This window comes from Amblyraja radiata, chromosome 3, assembly GCF_010909765.2.
Source record: "Amblyraja radiata isolate CabotCenter1 chromosome 3, sAmbRad1.1.pri, whole genome shotgun sequence".
In the NCBI taxonomy this organism is placed as follows: Eukaryota; Metazoa; Chordata; class Chondrichthyes; order Rajiformes; family Rajidae; genus Amblyraja; species Amblyraja radiata.
In genome coordinates, this window is record NC_045958.1 from 53394490 (window position 1) to 53417864 (window position 23375).

Below are 23375 nucleotides of genomic sequence, written 5' to 3' on the forward strand. Positions count from 1 at the left end.
ATTCCCAACACCCTTTACCTGATTCCACATTCAGTCACACCTTTCTGTCCCTAATTCTTCCTGCTTTCTACAAAGACCACTTTCTTTGCAAATCCATGGTGCCCTTACCCATTCCCATCCAACCAGCCCCTCCCCAGGCACTTTCCATTGCAATTGTCTCCTCCATGGACAGAGTAAGGCCATATATAAACTGGAAGAACAGCAGCTCATATTCTGCTTACAATCCAACAGTATGAACATTGAATTCTCCAAATTTAAGCAATATGCCCCCCCACAGCCCACCTCTCTTTCCCCTGCCCAACCACCACCATGGTGCACACACATTTCTCCCACTACCCTTGTCACTATACTCTTTTCCCCTCCTTCTTATGCTCATATCTCATCCCCGTCCCAAATTTCGCTTTTATCACCTTGCCATTTTATCACCTTTTCACCTCTAGCCTTTGTCACTTACCCCGTCCATCTGCCAATCCCCTCCCCATTGCTGTTTCCACTATCACTTGCCATGCTTTGATCCACCCTTGCCTCTCTTTTCCAGCTTTCTTCCCCCTACACTAATCAGTCTGAAGAAGGGTGCTGACCTGAAACGTCATCTATCCATTTCCTTTACAGATGGTGCCTGTTCTGCTGAGTTCCTCCAGCTGTTTGATTTTTGCTCTTGCAGTTTCTTGGATCTCCATTATGAAAATACTTGCTGTCTGAGGTACACTCACATATTCAATCTATTGCTTGTAGTGCAAAACAACATAAACTAATCCAGGACTTCCACTGAACAGTCATTGTATCCCATCTGGTTTAGAAACCAGAGACTCTCCAAACCTTTAGAACATCAATAGGTTTGCAGTAAGATGATATTTTTGGTGAATAATACATATGTAAAGAGTTTTAGAATAAAAATGTACAAATGTTTTCAACAGAGAGTTAGATTTAGCTCCTAGGGCTAAGGGAATCAAGGGATATGGGGGGAAAAGCCGGTACGGGGTATTGATTTTGGATGATCAGCCATGATCATTTTGAATGGATTTGTGAAATTCCCTGCCACAGAGGGCAGTGGAGGCCAAGTCACTGGATGGATTTAATAGAGAGTTAGATAGAGCTCTAGGGGCTAGTGGAGTCAAGGGATATGGGGAGAAGGCAGGCACGGGTTATTGATTGGGGACGATCAGCCATGATCACAATGAATGACGGTGCTGGCTCGAAGGGTCAAATGGCCTCCTCCTGCACCTATTTTCTATGTTTCTATTAATTTAGATTAGATTAGATAGATTAGATATAATTTATTGCCACAGCCAGGCTGGTGGAAATTTGGGTTGTCTGCAGCGATACAATAATAAAGAACACACAACCACAATAAAACTGTAACACAAACATCCACCACAGCATTCATCACTGTGGTGGAAGGCACAAAATTTGGCCAGTCCTCCTTGAGGAAGGACATCCTTGTGATTGAGGCAGTGCAGCGTAGGTTCACGAGATTGATCCCTGGGATGGCAGGACTGTCATATGAGGAAAGATTGAAAAGACTAGGCTTGTATTCACTGGAGTTTAGAAGGATGAGGTGGGATCTTATAGAAACATATAAAATTATAAAAATTATTTATTTTTTAAATGGCAGTGCTGGCTTGATGAGCCACATGGCCTACTCCTGCACATGTTTACTATGTTTCTATGTAAATCTTTGATAGAATTTTGCTAATTTAACAATGTTAATTGATATCTGATGTCATTTACATCCTGGATTAAGAAGATACGTGCGAAGTGTAATGTTGGTGCAAGCTATTGGTGTTTCCACATATTACGCTTCAATAAAATATTAATGGTTCAACATGAGGACAGACAAATTTGACAAGTGCAGCCAGAACCTCTGGTCAAAGCAAAGACAAAGTACTTTAAATATATGTAAGATTATTAAATGTTTAAGAATCAATAAGATTGTTAAATGGGAGGAGACCAGAGCACACAGAGAAAACCCACGCGGTCACAGGAAGAACGTACAAACTCCCTACAGACAGCACCCATAGTCAGGATCGATCTCAAGTCCCTGGCACAGTAAGCAGCAACTCTACTGCTGCGCCAATGTGCCGCCCTCCCTTCCTCTCTGTGTAACCTCATTATTTTTCCATCGATCTCTTCACTCAACTTTACTCAGTAAATCTAATACCTGTTCTTCATAACTTAATAACTTAGTTTATTGTCATTTCCCTTAATCCATTGACCAAATGAATCAGAATGTTCAGTAGGAAGAATAAGCTACAGCTGTTCACAATATAGTCAATGTCAGGATGACCACATACAATGATTTTTCAAAATAAATAAAGATCTATTCAGCATTAATTTATTCAACTATATACAGAAAAAAAATAACGGTGATGAAGTCATATGTGGAAATTACTTGGATGATGATACCTATCTATACATAACTAAAACTCTGATCTTGTGCTCTTTTGGTTTGCATAGTTTTTCTATTTGCGCAAAAACGGAACACGAAAGCGCTATGATTTTTCGCCACCTTACTCACCATTCTCTTGTGATCAAGTGCAACAAGCTTTGTTCCGATCGATGGTATATTGTAAAAGTTATTAAGATTTAAAAGTCGTAAAAACCATGCATGCGCAGATTGGTCTCCTCTCCTGTCAGTCGCCGCTACGCAGATTGGTCTCTTCTCCTTCCTGGCACCATCGCCACACTGATTGGCCGCGTCCGCTGTCAGTAGGCTCAAGGTTGCCACCGGCGCTGCAGTGAAGGAGTGGCGGGGGCCAGTGATGCCCGACGAGCTGCAGCTGCCCGGTACCTGGTGGGAAGGGTGGGAACTGAACCCGAGCTGGAGCCGGGCCTGGAGCTGGAACTGTAGTGAGGGCCGTGTCCGGGGCCGAGAAATAAGCCGCCGCCTGGGTTGGAACCAAGGACGAGCCTGGGTCCGGGGTCAGGGACGAGCCCGGAGATGAAGTCGGGGCAATCATGGGAAATCATGCTTGACTAATCTTCTGGAATTTTTTGAAGAAGTAACCAGGAAAATGGAAAAGGGAGAGCCAGTGGATGTAGTGTACCTGGACTTTCAGAAAGCATTTGATAAGGTCCCACATAGGAGATTAGTGGGCAAAATTGGGGCACATGGTATTGGGGGTAGAGTGCTGACATGGATAGAGAAGTGGTTGGCAGACAGGAAACAACGAGTCGGGATTAACGGGTCCCTTTCAGAATGGCAGGCAGTGATTATGGGGTACTGCAAGGCTCGGTGCTGGGACCGCAGCTATTTACAATATACATCAATGATTTGGATGAAGGGATTCAAAGTAACATTAGCAAATTTGCAGATGACACAAAGCTGGGTGGCAGTGTGAACTGTGAGGATGCTATGAGAATGGAGGGTGACTTGGACAGGTTGGGGGAGTGGGCAGATGCATGGCAGATGAAGTTTAATGCGGATAAATGTGAGGTTATCCACGTTGGTAGCAAAAACAGGAAGGCAGATTACTATCTAAATGGCGTCGTTGGGAAAAGGGAAAGTACAACGGGATCTGGGGGTCCTTGTACATCAGTCTATGAAAGTAAGCATGTAGGTACAGCAGGCAGTGAAGAAAGCGAATGGCATGTTGGCCTTTATAACAAGAGGAATCGAATATAGGAGCAAATAGGTCCTTCTGCAGTTGTACAGAGCCCTAGTGAGACCACACGTGGAGTATTGTGTACAGTTTTGGTCCCCTAATTTGAGGAAGGACATTCTTGCTATTGAGGAAGTGCAGCGTAGGTTTACAAAGTTAATTCCTGGGCTGGCAGGACTGTCATATGCTGAGAGAGTGGAGCAGCTGGGCTTGTACACTCTGGAGTTTAGAAGGATGAGAGGGAATCTCATTGAAACATATAAGATTGTTACGGGTTTGCACACGCGAGAGGCAGGAAACATGTTCCCGATGTTGGGGGAGTCCAGAACCAGGGGGCCACAGTTTAAGAATAAGGAGTAAGCCATTTAGAACGGAGACGAGGAAGCACTTTTTCTCACAGAGAGTGGTGAGTCTGTGGAATTCTCTGCCTCAGAGGGCGGTGGAGGCAGGTTCTCTGGATGATTTCAAGAGAGAGCTAGATAGGTCTCTTAAAAATAGCAGAGTCAGGGGATATGGGGAGAAGGCAGGAACGGGGTACTGATTGGGGATGATCAGCCATGATCACATTGACTGGCGGTGCTGGCTCGAAGGATCGAATGGCCTACTCCTGCACCTATTGTCTATTGTCTATTGAAATTTAGCGTATTGTGTTCAGTTCTGGGCACCATGTTATAAGAAAGATATTATCAAGCTTGAAAGGGTTCAGAGAAGATTTACTAGGTGGTTGCCAGGACTAGAGAGTCTGAGTTATAGAGAGAGGTTGAGTAGGCTTTGTCTCTCTTCCTTGGAGCATAGGAGGATGAGGAATGATCTTATTGAGGTGTATAAAATCATGAGAGGAATAGATCGGGTAGATGCACAGAATTTCTTGCCCAGAGTATGGGAATCAAGTACCAGAGGTTCAAGGTGAAGGGGAAAAGATTTATTAGAAATCTGAGGGGTAATGTTTTCACACAAAGGGTGGTGGGTGTATTGAACAAGCTGCCAGAGGAGGTAGTTGAGGCTGGGACTATCCCAACATTTATGAAATGTTTATTAGGAGCAGGGAGGTTCTACTGCAGTTGTACAGGGTCTTGGTGAGACCACACCTGGAGTATTGCGTACAGTTTTGGTCTCCTAATCTGAGGAAGGACATTATTGCCATAGAGGGAGTACAGAGAAGGTTCACCAGACTGATTCCTGGGATGTCAGGACTTTCATATGAAGAAAGACTGGATAGACTCGGCTTGTACTCGCTAGAATTTAGAAGATTGAGGGGGGATCTTATAGAAACGTACAAAATTCTTAAGGGGTTGGACAGGCTAGATGCAGGAAGATTGTTCCCGATGTTGGGGAGGTCCAGAACAAGGGGTCACAGTTTAAGGATAAGGGGGAAATCTTTTAGGACCGAGATGAGAAAAACATTTTTCACACAGAGAGTGGTGAATCTGTGGAATTCTCTACCACAGAAGGTAGTTGAGGCCAGTTCATTGGCTATATTTAAGAGGGAGTTAGATGTGGCCCTTGTGGCTAAAGGTATCAGGGGGTATGGAGAGAAGGCAGGTACAGGATACAGGATACTGAGTTGTATGATCAGCCATGATCATATTGAATGGCGGTTCAGACTCGAAGGTCCGAAAGGCCTACTCCTGCACTTATTTTCTATGTTTCTATGAAACAATTAGACAGGTACATGGATAGGACGAGTCTGGAAGGATATGGACCAAGCGCAGGCAGGTGGGACTAGTGTCGCTGGGACATGTTGGCCGGTGTGGGCAAGTTGGGCCGAAGTTTCCACACTGTATCATTCTATGAATATCTGAAATAAGACAAGGAACTGATTTTTAAAATCCTTTGTCTCGACCCGAAACGTCGCCTATTAGTCTCGACCCGAAACGTCACCTATTGTCTCGACACAAAACAACGCCTATTCCTTCTCTCCATAGATGCTGCCTCACCCGCTGAGTTTCTCCAGCATTTTTGTCTACCTAAAAAATCCTTCAGTGAATTTGTAATTTAAGAAAAACTAAAGGAATTACAGGCAAAATTTAATGCTCTTTATAAGAATCTTTGCTTCTCTGATTCCACATGAGATAATTGTTCAGTTATATGTACTATTAGGTTTCCTGAACCATATTCACAGGTGCAAGTTATTAACATATTTTATTAGAATCGAAGACTGTCAGTGTGAAAGATGGCCAACTTCAGTATTTATCAAAATTATATTTTTGAACATGTTATGATTTGTATCAACATAACATATGCAAATTAATGTTCTGAACCGGGACATGGCCATCTTTGATGGTATTGGACAGAACCTTGCAAAATTTGATTGGAATAGGTTGTTTGCTGGTTAAGTGGGATGCTTCTCAAAGTCTGATAGTGAGGGCAAGATAGGTAAATGACGAAACACTGGATGATGAGAGAAATTGAGGCTCTGGTCAAGAATAATTGAGGCTCTGGTCAAGAATAAGTCAGGTATAGGCAGCTGGGATCAAGTGTATCTCTGAAGGAGTTTAGGGGATTGAGGAGCAGACTTAAGATTGAAATCAGGTGGGCAAAAAGGGGGCATGATTAGTCTGGCAGATAAGATTAAGTAGAATCAAAAGCTATTTTATACATTACAGGAAAAAAAGGGTAATCAGAGAGAGAAAAAGGCCCCTCCGAAACCAATGTGGTCATCTATGCATGCAGCCACATGAGATCGGCAAGGTCCTCAATGAATATTTCTCCTCTGTTTCTACCGCAGAGAAAGACATGAAGATCCTGGAACTTGGAACGGTTAATAGAGATGTTTTGAAGACAATCCATATTACAGTCAAGAAGGAAGTTGGAAGATGTATGTAGATAGGTAAAGCTCCTGGACCTTATGAGATATATCCAAGGATATTGTGGGAAACTGCAGAAGAAATTACAGGAGTCCTAGGTGAGTTATATGAATCATTGTTAGACACATGCGAGGTACCAGAAGACTGGAGAGTGGCTAATGTTGACCTATATTTTAAAAGGGCTACAAAGAAAAACCTGGTAACTATAGACTAGCAAGCCCAACATCTGTGGTAGGAAAATATACATGCATTTAGAAAGACAGTGGTTCATTATGGATAGTTAACGTGGGAGATCATGTCTCAAAAATGTGATTGATTTCAAACAAAATTGTAATCAAGATGTTTAATAAGGACAGGCACAAATAACCAAATGGTAATGAAGCCGAAACGCCAACTAACAGAAAGGATGGGACGCCTAAATGCAAACTAACTGAAAGGGCAGAACGCCTAAAAGCCAACTAACCGAAAGGCTGCGTAACCTAGAAGCAAACTCACTAAATGGCCGCTCTGCCGAAACGCCACCTACCCGAAATGCGGCGTCGCCTACAAGCCAACGAACCGAATGCAGCCCAACAGAAAAGTCAAATAATGGACATGACGTTGCCGGGGGGGGCGGGACTTGTCAGCGATTGGTCCAGATCCCCGCTTCCATCATATCACTGTGGAGGGATGAACATTGTCCCACACTTCCATTCCACACGACCCACAGCACCCGAAGGACCTATTTCTATCTGTATGACTTCATGACTCTACTGTTGCTCAATCATTACAACATTGATTGTGTCTATCATTGCTGTTCTTTTTACTGGTGGTGAATATCACTAACAACAGTAAAAGTTTCATTCATGCTCACAAAATAAATACTTATCCTTGAATGTAAGTTAATTTTTTGTGTTTGTGTAAAAGGACTAGTTCAGTATTAGCAGTGATTCAGTCCACTTTTACACAAAGTGATGCAGGCAAAAGTAGTAAATAGTTAACAAGAAAAAATATCTTGCAGCTGCTGCGACTTGTCTATCAGCACTGTGATGGAATAATGGTATTGAATTACACTATATTTTCTTAATACAAATCAATGCAAATATGTTTTATTTATATATTTTTAATATCTGTTGATATATTTTTTAAACATTGTTTCTAAATTGAAATAATTTGTAACCAAAATTCAATAAAAAGTGTACAAATATTATGTCAGAGGTATATTCATAATTAAGTATTAAACCCCTTCATTCAATATTTGCATAAAGTATCATTTTCTGCCATTAGAACGCCAAATGTAAGAAACATGGTGATGGAAGTTTTGGGTTGTAATTTATTGACTTAGTAATATTCTTCTCTTAAGTGAATACTGGGGTATGAATGAGCAAGAACATGTAAGACCTTTCTGTGACCACATGGAGACCAGCAAATAACTAGAGGAAGATAGACACAAAATGCTGGAGTAACTAAGCGGTCAGGCAGCATCTTTGGAGAAAAGGAGGCGACGTTTTGGATCAAGAACCTTCTTCAGACTCCATTTCTCCAGAATTAACTATTGTTTATAATAGAGGCAGAACTGAAATTACACTAATAATAATACTTTATAATAATAATAATATAATAATAATAAACTTTATTTCGGACTCAAGGTCCAGACAAGGGACAACATTACATAAAAATACATTGCATATAAAAACATCATAAAATACATATACAATCTTAGTATATCACTTATAAAAGCAGCATCAATTATATATTAAAAAAACAAAACAATACATGAATTAGATTCCAGAATAAAAAAGAATGATCAATGTCCTACAACGAGACAATGATACCAGTGTCTCCACAATTGGGCTCCGTAGCGTGTTTTGCTAAACCTTATGTTTGACAAGGCCACAATAATTATATTTTTAGAGTCATTTATCCTGCAAATGAATTTATACGTATGATTTCATAGGATAGCTTCTAAAGTACTGACTCCTGCAGCCACAAATATGTTACTAGCACTACACCACCTAGTTTTCCTTAGCAGTGTTCTCATGGCATCATTGTAGGACACCTTTAAGGGCCTGTCCCACTTGGCCGTCATTTGCGCGCCATTTACGCGACCTGGTAGCGTGTGGGTAGCGGGGGACGGGCACATGGAGTGGCGTGGAGGAGTGTGGAGTTGCGCGCGGTATCGTTACGGGTCGAGCCCCTTCTTCAGACTGAAACATCATCCATTCCTTCTCTCCAGAGATGCTGCAGGTCCTGCTGAGTTACTCCTGCATTTTGTGTCTATCTTCAATTTAAACCAGCATCTGCAGTTCCTTCCCTCAGATTAATTTGGTCTGCAGATTGCTACTTTTCATTCACCTCTTTTTTTGAATAGGGGCATTACATCTGCAGTTTTTCCAATTGCTAGCACCACTCAAGAAACTGGAACATTTTAGATAATCACCATAAATATCATAAACTGGGTAAATATCATAAACTGGGTATTCAAATGAGGTCACCCGCTCCAGACGGCGGTGCGGACGCATGATGACGCGTGCGACAGTCACTACTGGCCTGTCGCGTAAATGACAGCCAAGTGGGACAGGCCCTTAACTTGTCTTTCTATAGTTCGACCACAGGTGCGCAGTATAGAGTGGTGTGCAATATGCTCTAAACAGCAACATCTACCACATCTATACACGCACCAAACTTACACAAGAGAATATTTGCCTGTACATACAACATAAGTCGTTGCCTATAAATATCCTCATCATCTGTCATTTGTTCTGTAATAAAATGCCAAAGATATTTTATCTTATTACAGACACTAAGATTATTGTCAGACAATTTAAAATCAGGAAATTTTAGACATTTATCCTCTTTGGTTCTACAGATCATAACAGCACTCTTACAAGCATTATATTTAATATCATGTTCCACACCATACACAGAATATATAGTAAGGAGCTGCTGGAGACCAGCGCTAGATGGACTAAAGACCACAAGATCATCTGCATACGTTATATGGTTCACTAAAATATTAGCAATCATGCACCCAGTATTACAGGCTTTCAATTGTTTGGACAGATCATCAATATAAAGATTAAAAAGGACTGGGGACAAAATCCCCCCTTGTCTAACACCATTGCTAACCCCAAATGGGGCTGAGACCCTATTGCCCCATTTTATTTGCATAGTCGGGTGGGCATACCAGTAAGCCAGAATTCTCACAATGTATTTAGGCACCCCTCTTTGACTCATTTTAACAAACAGCTTTCTGTGATTAACACGATCAAAGGCCTTGGAAGCATCAATAAAGCACATAAGAATTGAAGAGTTTTTGCCTTTATATTTGTTTACAATCTCCTTTAGGGCATATATGCACAAGTCAGTGCCATGTTTAGCTTTAAAACCAAACTGGTTATCTGTGGAGTTAACAAACTCATTTACTCTATCCAGCAGAATTCTTTCTAAGACTTCTGTGGCAGAGAGTGGTGAGTCTCTGGAACTCTCTGCCACAGAAGGTAGTTGAGGCCAGTTCATTGGCTATATTCAAGAGGGAGTTAGATGTGGCCCTTGTGGCAAAAGGGATCAGGGGGTATGGAGAGAAGGCAGGTACAGGATACTGAGTTGGATGATCAGCCATGATCATATTGAATGGCGGTGCAGGCTCGAAGGGCCGAATGGCCTACTCCTGCACCTATTTTCTATGTTTCTATGTTTCTATGTTTTGACAATATGCTGGCTAAAGCTATGGGCCTGTAATTATTTAGGCTGCCTACTTTACCAGCTTTGACCTTAATGACCGGCACTAACAGAATAGACAACATTGAGTCTGGTAACAAGCCATGAATCATAAAGCTAGTAAAACAAATAGCAAGAAGAGGAGCTATCCTTATACGCGCATACTTAAGATGTTCAGCAGAAATATGATCCAAGCCACTTGCTTTGTTGTTGGACAGCTTGTTCATGGCATGATACACCTCATGTGACATAATCACCATTGAGTCATTACTCTCAATATTGTCCACCCTATACAAATCACCTTGGACACAGTTGAACTATAATGTTGTCACCATAACTCCGCGATATTAGCTGTTCCGGAGCTTCCATCTACAGTGCATGGTAGACATTTGTACAAGATACAACTTTCGTATCTTGTACAAATCAATAAAGATACATAAAACTAATGTATTCATGGAAAAATATGCTTGGATACTTCATAGAAAAATCTAATGAGAAGAACAGCTATGTGACAGTTAAATGTACTAGCCAAAATCCTAATTAAAATGAAATACAAGCTTTTTGAGATGATGATATTTTAAAATATGGAGAATAAGGTAATGAGGTTGGAGGATTTATGAAGAGAATTGCAAAAAACAGAATTAGGAGAATTAAGAGTTGTTCATTAAAAAAAAAAGGAGAGAGAGAAGAAAGACTGTACAGGAAGTCATCTCAGAGGCCAGGAAGAGACGGGGAAGACGTGGGAGTTCAGAACGGTACAAAATGAGAAGGCAGGCAGGTGTGGATTTTTAGATGAGGAATAAAAGCTTTGTGGAAGAAAGGGGAGCGGAAGATAGAGATGGTAGGATATACATGATTTAGTTTGTCTTAGATAGACATTAATGAGGGAGATGAAACTTGTGACGGGATGAAAACTTGGACATCCCCTTGTTATTTGGTGTGGAAAAACTGTCTAATTTATTATCCAGTCATTGACAAGAAATGTAATTTGATGTTCATGGACATAGTTCAGATGACGGGGAGATGAAGCCATTAGCAGAAGTATGGAAGTTGATTCTGATCACAAGGTCACAGAAAACAGAGTTAAGCAGCAGTCTCAGAAATAGAAATACAATACACACATAATGTTGGAAATATCCCTTAGACCTAACATAAAATATCATGCTTACCTGAGACGATTAGATGGATTGTAGAGAAGGAACTTTATGGGATGGTTGAGGAGATTTTTTAGGACATTGATGACAATTAATAACTAAGCAATCCTGAGAAAATAGTAGAATTATGAATTGGGTCAGAAGAAAGGAAACGTTACCTATTCATTTTCTCCAGTTATAACTTTTTGTGTCTATCTTCTGAGAAAATAGTGATTGCTTTGCTCATGAAACAATTGTTTAAAAATTTAGTAATCCTTTAGCCCACGTTACATGGTGAGGTAACAGAATCCTTTAGCCCAGTCTAGATGGGGGTCGCTACTTTTTGTTTCAAATTATCACTGAACCAATTCAACTGTTCCATTGTTATTTATCCACAATATGCTGTTAAAATTTGAACTGTAAAATTAAAAAAGTTAAAATCTGAGGCTGTTACGATACAAACAACCTTTTGAAAATATCACAGGAATTCCCTTCAATAACAAGTATTAGAAATGAGGGAAAAAAAGGTAAAACTCAAAGAGTAAAGTTGACAAATGGTCTGACAAGTTAAGTTTTGATGGTGCATTTCCGGTTTTAATTATTTTTATATTATTGAAACTGTAATTGTCTTTGAATAATCTTTTAGGAATAATATTGAAATATAACAGGCATTTATGTTGCTACTTAAGTTAGTACGGGTACTGAAAGTAGTTTTTGGACTTGCATCAACTTGGAAGCAGAATTACTCAAGAGGTAACTGTTAATCAGATTTCTGTAGCATTGATTTCTGTAATCAGATTGCTAATCTGATTTTTATGGCAAGACTCTCACAAATATGTGCCCTTACGTGATAAATATAACTCCTGTTCAGAACCATTTTAAGAATCTCAAATGAATTTTATGTAGCTTCTTTTTATTTCTTCTATTCTTTTGAATAGGTCAATAAAAATAATTCTCCATTCAGCTGTGCTTTTGGAATGCCCAATACAAAGCCCCAGGTAAAACGGTGTCAATAAAGGAATTGGCATAAAGTTAATTACTGCAACTTTTAACTACTGTACTGTTGCATTCCGCATTTAAAGGGGAGACTAAAATCTCCATTGCAGTTTGGCAGAGTAATAATTTCCAATCCTCCCCCCCCCTCCGATCTGAAACACATTGTCTGAAACACACTGCTAGATTGCAGTTCACAAAATGCAAGGGATCTTATAGCATCTTTCTGCTATCTTGCAGACACTTTTGTGCGTCAGTCACTGAATGTGCCTCATTCAGCTGGAATTTGTTGGCAGAATTTCCTGTGTTAAGATTTCAGCACAATAGTTTCAATTATGGCTTGTAACCAATATATGTGCTATGCCTCTTCATAGTGATAAATATATATTAAGATTGTTTGACAACTTGAGTATGCAGAGTTAGAGTATAATACTAATAAATATACATGCAACAAAATGTGTTCCCACTTATTTATTCAATGGTTCAACAGTTTCTTTATTATCATGGGTGCTAGGGTACAGTGAAATACTATTTTTCTAGAGTAATCCAATGTATAACATTGCTATTTTTTATTTTAACACTACATTGACAGTTATCCTCATTTGGGCATCTACAATTAGAAATAGGTTTGGTTTTATTTTAATGAGCGAAATTAATAACCAGCTAGCCTATGCAAAGCAATTCAAATAATAAAGGATGATCTTTGACTATCTTTCCTATTATATGGTTCTCTACATACATCAGCACAGTCTTCAAATATGCTACCATTGATGTCAGGAAATGTCCATTGACGAGAAAGTGTTATTTTTTAATGGACTTCCTGTGAAATGGAAGCTTAATTCACGAGAATTTTTCATTGGCATTTCAAAGCTCTTTAAACTGATATCTTAATTGTAGACCTTTGAAAGAAAATCCCTTCAATATATTCAATTGACATTTATTCAGTGAGCTTTTTTTTGCAAACTGGTGTACAGATACTTTGAAGTGATGTCTGACTGCGAACAACATTGGAGCAAGCCAAGCTTAATTTCTCTGCCAAATGCTAAGTTTGAAAAGGCTAAAATCTCAGCATCTTCAGAATGAAAAAATGGCTTAGTCAACTATATTACTTGGGATCTACTTAACATTAGGAAAACTGTTCCTTTAATTTGATGTATCGTTGTCAAACCAGATAGGGCTAAATCAAGCTACCAGATGGTTAATGGTCCCACAAGGAACAGTTGGTGGAAAACACAGCCAAATGCTTCAGTCTGAAATGAGCTGTACATCCAATGCTGGTGCATTTGACCTCCCCCTCCACTGCAGAACCCTCCAGCAAACCCAGTCACAGTGCAATACATATGGTAGAGATTTGTTAAGGTTAAACTTTCATGTGGAGTTCTGGCTGGTATACAAATGACCACACCATCCATATGGAGAAAGTTACTGTTTCTGTAGAAAATGCACAGATACAGGTACAGATAGGTACAGATTTTAAATATATTCCCATATTTTATTTGTTAATTGTGTTAGAATTATTCTGTGCTTTGAGCTGTTGAAGATCACCATAGGATTTAAAAGGCAGAGCCTCGAGGGTTAGGGTGGCCAGATTGCCACTCAGAACCCGTTTTACTTCTTGGGTGCAGGGAGTCAGATAGTTCAGTCCTCTATATTCATACGAAAACTGCTGATGATCAGGCCTCACCGGCAGCGAGTCCAAACAGTGAGCCTGGGCCAAAATGATACAGCCCAGAGTCGGTAAACTAGGTTACATTTCACAACCAGAGTTACAACCTGCACAAAAATTATATATGGGAGAAAATAGTGGTAATAATCATTAGATGCTTTAGTGTTGCAATGATCTGAAATCTCTGAAGTCATACAATCTTCTGGAGCAACATGGAAGAAAGGCAAGAATCTTTCATTTGGGACAAATTAAATGTGTTGTTGGACGGCAATGTCATAATACTTATTGTTATGATGGTCCAGCACATTGTCCACTAAAATCATGAATGTTTTGGAAACATTAATTATGGAATATCTATTTTCAAACTGCTCATACTTAATCATTTTGGGAGAGCATGAAGCATTGACAACATTAAGCACTTCGTTAAAAAACAATCTGCAAATTTTCAGTGGACATTTATCTGGCTCAAATTAAGTGAGTTGCAATTTGTTCCAGAATCAAAAATTCTGTATGGACTCAATGGCATAATGGATTAGAGTCATAGTGCTATACAGCATGGAAACAGGCCTTTCAGTCCAGTGTGTCCATGTCAACCAAGTTGCCCCCTGAGCTAGCCCTATTTGCCTCCTTTTGGCCCATATCCCTTAAACCTTTTCTATCCGTGTACATCCCCAAATGTTTTTTAAATATTGCAATTATATCTGTCTCAAGGAGCTTTTCCCACAAACTCACCATCCTCAGCGTAAAAAGGTTTACCCTCAGGTCTGCTTTAAATGTTTCCTCTCTCAACTTAAACCTATCCTCTATAGCTTTAGATGCCTATCCTGAGAAAATAAATACTGTAACCAAGGCACCCTTCAGCTTCCTGCGCTCCAGGTAAAAAAGCCCTAACGTATCCAGTCACTCCTTTAAATTTCAACCCTGACTCAGTTGTGAATGTTTCCAGCTTAATGACACCCTTCCTACAGCTAGGTGAACAGAACTGCACACAATACTCCAAATGTGGCTCAACAATGTTTTGTTTATTTTAGAAATATTACATTTGTAACATGATGTCCCAACTGTTTTTACTTCATGTTCAAAAGGGAACTGCAGATGCTGGAATATCGAAGGTACACAAAATTGCTGGAGGAACTCAGCGGGTGCAGCAGCATCTATGGAGCGAAGGAAATAGGCGACGTTTCGGGCCGAAACCCTTCTTCAGACTTTGGGACTTCATGCCTGATTCATGAAGCCTCGAAACTGCCTTCTTCACCAACCTGTCAACCGTGTCAGGTTTTTCAGGGAGCTACATAATTATACCGCTAGATATCTCTGTCCAACAACACTTTCCAGGCCCTGCCATTTACTCTGCATGTCCTGCATTGGTTTAACTAATCAAAATTCAACACTTTGCAGTTGCCCAAGTTAAATTTCCTCTGGAAATCCTTGGCCCTCTTTCCCATTTGATCTAGATCCTGTTGTAATCCTTCTTCACTGACCCTACATCACCAATTTTGGTGCTATTTGCAAACTTACTAACCATGCCAACCCTATTCTTGTCCACATCATTAAGATAGATGACAAACAACAGTGAATACGGCACTGATTTATGTGGCACAGCAATGGTCACAAGCTTCAAATCTGAAAAACAATCCCCTCTGAAGAACCCCTTCCAGTAACTTTCCCACCACTGATCTTAGGCATTTTGGCCTTGTTCTTGCAGTCCTACTTAAAAAAAGGCACTGGTGTTTTTAATCTATTAAACGTACTCAGATTCAAAGAATAAACTAGGGATATATTATACTGGTACTGACTATTGTGAAACATCAAAAGAGGTATGACCCTTGGATTATTAGTTTATTTCCAATGGGTCCAAATCCAAAGTAATAAAACAACAAATTACGTAAGTTAAAATGATATTTACAACTTCTGGGAAATATGGATTAAATTGAACTGACGTGATATCTGGCTCTCTTCAGAGACTCGGTTGGAAGACCAGAGATGAGGGACTGTTTGCAACAATTCGATGCATTATTTTTTGAAGGCGATGATAGCATGATAACTTAAGTGCAAAGCATAATAGCCTTGTCGAATAATAATAACAACCTTTTACAAACTAGAGTTATATAATCACATTGCACCATCTGGTTTCAAAAGCATATAGTATAAATGTACATTATCATTGTGTTATTTTGTTTACGAAATGTACTATGAAATACAAATAGATGATCATTGCACAAAATGTTTAGTTTGAGATCTCTGATCAAACTTTGTGAGTGGTCAGAAGCCCAGTTATAAAATGTCAATTAACCAAGGGAGCCAACATATTCAGGGCGATATCCTAATTGCAGGTAACACTTTATAGCTCCAACTATAGAGGGTTATTTATTTCCTTGAAATTACTCCATGTGTTATTTTCTAATATACACTCTATTTCTGCTGGTGACTACTGTTATAGCAGATAACAGCAGCACAACACACTTTGGAGACGTGTGATGATTTGTCCTAAGTAATTAATTATTGCTTTATAATCCGGTGACTCATCTGTTGATATTTTGCCGTTCAATACTTGAGAATAATAAATCAGTATGCTTTATAATAAGATACGCCATGAAAAGCTGGTTATTGATTCATGTGCTGCAGGAGTCCTATGCAACAGTTACCAAGCATAAGGTTAAAAAAAAGCTAGCAGTAACATTAGAAAGGGTCACTTACTATTTAACCAAGCATAGTTTAACTTGCTGGCAGTGTGCTGACATCATCACCAACAAGCAAAGACATGCTTAAGGCAGTGGATCAGGACAGGTCAGCTCATTATTAATCATTCAACCATTTATTCCAATATGCTGTTTTTCGAGCAATCAAAGTAATATATTCTATGTAGGCAACAACAAATATCCAGCTTTAAATGTTCTGATGTAGCTTTGGAGAATGTATAACTTAATTAATCACTTCAGATTAATTCACACATAGACACTCTCAAGAGAAAACATCCATTTCAGTTTTAAAAGCCTTACCTTTTGCACAGCTGTTCGAAAAGATGCCTCCAAATTCCATGGATTTTGGTTGTGAGGAAAGGGCTGCAGAATGACCCGGTAGTTGGGGTACTTGAAAGGTGTGTTTTGATACCACTTGCCTTCTCGGACTTAGAGCGGGTAAATGGATGGCATTTTCGGGCATGCTGGTGTTTTGAGGTGTATCGGTAGGGTGCTGGCAACCATTCATTGACAGCATCCTGTGCATGTTGTTTGCGAGCATTGCGGCCGCGGGACTCGGTGTTGCACTGTTTGAAGACGGGCATGGTGTTTCTGTCTGAATCCTGATGGGCGGGATCTGTTGTCCATTGATTAAGGCTGGCCCCTGGGGCGTACCCGTTCCCCGGTGGTTAATATTGCATGGTCTTCCATTCATGGTTATATCGGTTCGTGAGCGAAAAAAAGTGCTTAGATTATCCACGGAATTCGTCAATCCAACAAGTTAATGAGAGTTCAATAAATTATCCATATATCAGAGAATATCCTGTCAAATGAACAAATACGCACTTGTAAAGGCATGGTTTATTGAATATAATGCATTACATGAAAACAGATGAATTGTTATATATAAATATTACCCTGTTTGATGAACAGCCATTTATTTGGTATAATGTACAGTACTTGCATTTTAGCCCTGATAAAACTTATCCTGAATGTGATAAATGGTTTAATTTATATTTTCTGCAGCAACAGTTTATGGTTACCAGTGCATGCATCCGACCCGAATCAAACACTGTAAACAAAATTGTACGAATTTAACAAATATGTACGATTGCTTCACTTCTGACAATACTGAGCCAACCCGTTTTAAAGATAGCAACTAACCCCATAAGACGGGTCTAACTGTGTCCTTATTGGAGGCTTGACAAAAACTACAAAAAATATGAGCTGGGCAAACGCGAGCATTAAAGCAATTCTACATATATTGAAATAAAAACAAAAAAAATGATTGAAATTCTCAGCAGGTTGGGCAGCAAATGCAGAGGGAGAAACGGGGCTAAGGTTCAGGTCAATGACCTTTGAACAGCGAAGTTCTGGTGGAAAAAGTCACCACCCAGAAGGCTGAGAATTCCCTGCTATATTTCTCATCTCCTGCATCTGAAGTTTTTTTTTCCTTCTCAAAAAATAGGTGATGAAGATGGTTGTACAACAGCACTGGATTCGGATTTGTGGCGATCTCTTTGATATTCATAATCAAAACATTGCCTTACACGTTTATTCACTGTTTCTATTTATATTTTCCGCATTTATTGAGGGGGGGGGGGATACTTCAATGCTGTTTCTGCATTAAATGCAATAGGATTAGTAAATTAAGCAGGAGCACAGGAAACTGAAAATGGTCCAAAGTTATTTGTGAAAGTATTCCATTTGATGCAAGTATTTTAATGGGTAGTAAATGCAAATGTAAGATATTACAAAGTCACCACCGCGTCCTTGTAGATTTTGCAAAATGTACTCAATTCATAATTTGTTATTTTTGTATTTTTAAGAAATATAGGGTCTCCTTTATTTTACATTGATCTCGCTCGGCAAACTCCAAGAGGCAGTATGTTGTACATGGTGACTGCAGACTATTTGAGCGGTCCATTGTTTAGCAATTAGAGATAATCCACCGTACATTGCAGCGGCATCATGTCGCGGGACAGCAAAGAGCACGGTGCCAAAGTTGCAATGTATCCATGTACGCTCTGACACGTCTGTCAGAGTTGTTTAAATGAAACTAAAATAAACTTCAAACTGACAGGCGTGCCGTTGTGCCGAAAATATATTCAGCCGATATGTTTAAAAATAAACTCCTCTGCAGAAAACTCCTGTGCAGAAATGTCCGAATCCCCGGGCCTGGCTGACAGGTGAAATGTCAATCAAATGTTTTCGCCAGAGCAGGCGGGCTGCAACCAATTGGTCCTCTGGCGGAGAGAAGGAAACATGAGGCGGGGCGGGGATCAGCTCACCTACCGTTTGCTTCAGGATCCCAGCTGGTGTTTCGCTGCGGCTGAGAAAGGTTTGGGAACAGATTGGAGCTGAAATCGGCCCGCTCCCACCTCAATCAGCACTGACACTATCGTCCATCGTGACAGGGAAGGAAATAAGTGGCGCAAGAAAATGCATAACACACTTTATCTCGGTTGTTTTTATTTGTTGGGGGAAGTTTGGAGGAATGATATCCAAGGCCGGGTTTGCATTTCCCACAGTAAATATTTGGAAACCCGGAGCCAAGTTTTCACAGTGGTTCCATTAAAAAAAATGCAATGAACCATGTTAGCCAGTCAGGGACGTTTACCGCGAACGATATCCTGGTTTACAAAACCGATACAGGTTTTTAAATACAATGCGAATGACAGTGGCCCAAAGCAGGTGGAACATAACGTTTTGGTGAGGCAGTGCTTTTAAAACATTAAAACCAGGCAGAGGAAAACGTGGGAACTTTGCACTATTCGATGATACAAAGTTGGAAGTGATGGGATGCGCCCAGAGGCGCGAGCCGGTGCACCTTGAGCGCGAGCCCGGAGTCCGGGCTCCAGCTCCTGCCCGTCCTCACCGCTGCACCCGGGCGCCTTAAACAACTTAAAAATAATCTTGCCGGTCCAGATCTATTCAGAAATGTGAGGATGAGGTTAGTTTACTTTACAAATCAGTGCAATTAATTAAACTTAATATTGTAAGAGATTAATAGGAGCATTAACATGCAGACATTACAAACTGCAGATGCTGGTTTAAACCGAAATAGACACAAAAAGCTGGAGTAACTCAGCGGGTCAGATAGTATCTCTGGAGAAAAGAAGGGTCTCAACCCGAAATGTCACCTACTCTTTCTCTCCAGAGATGCTGCCTGACCCGTTGAGTTACTACAGCTCTTTGTGTCTATCTAAAGTACCAGGAGATTGACTGATAAACACTGCTGTCCGTTCCTAATAAATTCGAACGCAGTACCATGCATGAATATTAGAGGAATTAAAATTATTTTATTTTACATACGCATTCAGTTATGTGCCTTCATTCTGAGCGCACGCATACTTTTAAAGCATTTTGCAGAGCATCAAGAGACTGGTGCAAAAGGACACACTATCATTCGACAATTTTGTTTTGTGTATTTGGGTTTAAGTCATTAACATTTTCTGCTGTTTGTCATTCGGAATTGTCAGGAAGGAGGTAAAGAAGCGAATCTGATTACCACGCTTTCGGTGTTCAGTTTTATCTCAAGTTTGCAATGTCACTAATTAACTTTGCCACTTCATAACAGCGACTAAATACGAATAATCCTCTCTCGTCTAACATTTTATGGACCCCGAAAAAAGCAATTTGCCCTGGACACAAGCATTCATCCCAGCACTTTACCTGTGATAAATGCAGAGCTCAGGACCATGTTTCCTGAAAGGTGTTTCGCAGTCAAAACTTTCAGAGTTGGTTCTCCGGGGGAGGGCGAGATATTGGAGTTTTCTTTACTTTCACATCGACTGCACACCTTCAAGGAAGGGTCATTGCAACATATAAAAACGTTGTTATTCAAGACAATCCACATTTCTTTCAGTGTTTGTTCACGTTTAAATAAATGCTCAGTTCACTGTTTGTCACCTCTGGTTCCACAAGTTTCAGATGCACATTACACCAGAGATAAAATGGTCATCACGATTGACCCCCTATTTTATTGCGTCTCTCTCATAGTGCTGGAGTAACTCAGCGGGTCAAGATTCCAGCATTTGTTGTTCCTTGTGTCTTTCTGATAGTTGTGACAGCAACAACAGTTCGCTCAAATCGCAAGCATTCACACAGCAGTCATTTGCACACAGATCACGGTAGAAATGCTGTCAAGGTTTACATTTGCATCCTGTTCGAATCAAGAGCCACTTACCGGATAGTTAAGTGATTCGCACAACGCACCACAAGCCCCTTCATGATCTAGAGTGAGTCTGGATCCGGGCGAATATTTCGCCGTGATGTTTCTCGGCGTTCACAGATGAAACAGATCCCATGTCGCCTCTGAGTTTTCCCAGCAGATCTCTCTCTCACCGTACAGAAGCATTTCCTTTCTCTTTGCTTTTCGCCAAGGGGGAGGGGTTCTACAACTTTTTTTGTTAGTTTTGGGATCACTGCTATATGTCCGGGTTTTATTTTTGATGCCTGATGTTATGTTGCGACTGCAGCTATATCTGTGCCAGTGACTGCAGATCTGTGCTCAACCTAATGCAAATGCGGGGGCGGGTAATTGGTGACCGATTTGTGGAAACTCACTCAACCGAGGAGTTGGGAGATGCAATAGCCATTCGCTGAAATAACTTTTACAAGTCTGCGCTCCCGCGTGCGGCAGCTGAGTTTCGCACGACAGCGTGCTGCAGATATATCATCTACATTGTTTCCGTTAAATTGTCTTTAATCTCTGTGTGCGTTTGATTAACTGTCTTGAATGCAACATGAATACTAATATCTGCACCTACACACGGATGTGGTATCGGCAATTCCAGTAGAAATAGGTTATCGCAATTCGCTTAACAATTTTAGATTCTTATAAAGTACTCATTTTACGAATTAGCAACGCATGTGTATTTGGGCTGGGCGATTTTCAATTCACAACTGCTAATTATTTGCTCCATTGATTGTAAAATTGTTTTACAAATTGTTTTACAAAAAAAATCTATGACTATTATTATTCAAATCCTTAAAACCGCAAGGACGAAGCGATAAGAGGGTTAAACCATAATACGATGATCTTGCTGTTTAATTGCCAAAGGCGTTGGATAAAGTAATACATAATTCAAATATTCTAACACTTGTATATGTTTCACTAATCTGGTGTCCACGTGGGTGTGTGTACAATAGGAAGAAAATATTAAATCATCTTAGTAACACACTTTTGAAAGACATTTTGTCATTTAAAGGCTGCACCCTCACCTTACTTAGCCATTGTAAGCAGGAATGAACACTCACTTGGTTACCACAACCCATTGGGAAAAGTTGAGAGTTCTCACTTACGCTGCAACCAGGCACTGAACATAACATTGATAAACCCCTATCGTGAAAACGCACACTCCCAGTGTCTTGTGCCATTATGGTTGCATAATGAGAATGCCAAAAGCAGTACAAGAAATTATCTGTTATTATTCATCATTAAGGTGGGCGACATTTTGTTCCCCTTTACAATGATCGTCGCTGAAAACATTTTAAACCGATGAATTAATCATGTCAATGGATTTATTGGATTGATTGGAAATGTGTTCTATCAATTAGTGGATCCAAAGCCTGACATTAATTGGAGGAAGTGAGAGGATATAGTTATTCTCAAACATCTTTTGTTTTATTTTGTAATTTCTTGAAAACACTTTCTACAAGTGTATTTTTCTTGGTTTATCCCTTTATGGGTTCTGGATTCTTTTTCTTTATAAATATGAAACCGGATGTAACCGACACTGTAATAGATATAGATTGGATTTTTGAATGGAGGATTCATTTTAGGTTAAAATGCAGTTCGTAGGATTTGAAGATATTCTTTCCATCTATCATTGCATTTTGTACGTTCCTTACTGAATATTCCCATCATATCCTCAAGTGCTTTCAACAGGTGACGCTGTCCCTCGCAATCCAGTTTACACCATTCTCTCTCCATCACTTTTTTAAAATGATCTTATATTCTCAGAACATTTGTTTAACACCACTTACTCATTGCTAGAATATCAAGAACTTCAAGATTTTTTGTTGAGCATGAATCCTGTTTGGTTTGAACCTGTGGCTGCTGCTTTATTGCATTTTTTTTCACCCTGCCTGTTATGTTAATTTCCCCTTCAGTGACTGCATTCCATCCAATTCTATCCCGTTCATGTATTAGCACATTATTACATTCTCACGCTATATTATCTGACCCTTCAGCTCCATTCCATGTGTTTGAGATCATCTGTCCTTGTCCAAGATTTTCTGCCTTCCAGTGCACGTTTCCAGTTCCTCTATAGCTGCAAAAATTCACAATAACCATATTATCTGCCCATCTTAAATCTGCCTATGATGAAATGCAAAGTGCCTGAAAACTGTGAGGAGGCCAATAGTAGAAAAAAAGTGCAGAGAGACTCAGGGCAATATTAATAAAAGTAATTCTGGGTCATTGATTTGCAAGGATGCAAATGTTGTATTTGGCTTCATAGCCTCACTGAAGAAAATTGAAGATCAGTTGAGATAAGTTGGGACTGATGAAATGAGGTACCAGGGCGAGGAGGCAAAGTCTGCACATGATAAAACATGAGAAGTAACTTTCCAACTTTAAAAATAAAGAATGCAACCAATACCACTGAAAATAATAATTGTGGTAATGGTGGCCAAAGCGAACAAAGTAGAGCAAGGTATATGCAAGCAATGCATATATACGCATTTGTGTGAGACAGTGAGGGCAGTTTCAAATGAATCATAGTTAAAGAGATTCAGGATGCATGTTGAAAATTATGGAACTGCTATAAAAATATTCAAAAGAAGTGAAG

At 39.9% G+C, this 23375-nt stretch overlaps 1 protein-coding gene across 2 annotated transcripts in view; it reads right to left on the reverse strand.

The window, feature by feature from the left end:
* glis3 (GLIS family zinc finger 3) overlaps positions 1–21090 on the reverse strand; it is a 459240-nt gene extending 438150 nt beyond the window's left edge. Inside the window, exons 1-3 of one of the 2 annotated variants that reach the window (XM_033017812.1) lie at positions 20768–21090; positions 20254–20380; positions 16900–17401 (exon numbers count right to left, since the gene is read on the reverse strand). In XM_033017812.1, coding sequence (XP_032873703.1) covers positions 16900–17293 — 394 coding nt within the window. In that variant the 5' untranslated portion in view covers positions 17294–17401; positions 20254–20380; positions 20768–21090. The remainder of the gene's footprint in view (positions 1–16899; positions 17402–20253; positions 20381–20767) is intronic. The other variant, XM_033017811.1, reaches the window with a different exon arrangement.
* Positions 21091–23375: the final 2285 nt, after the last annotated feature.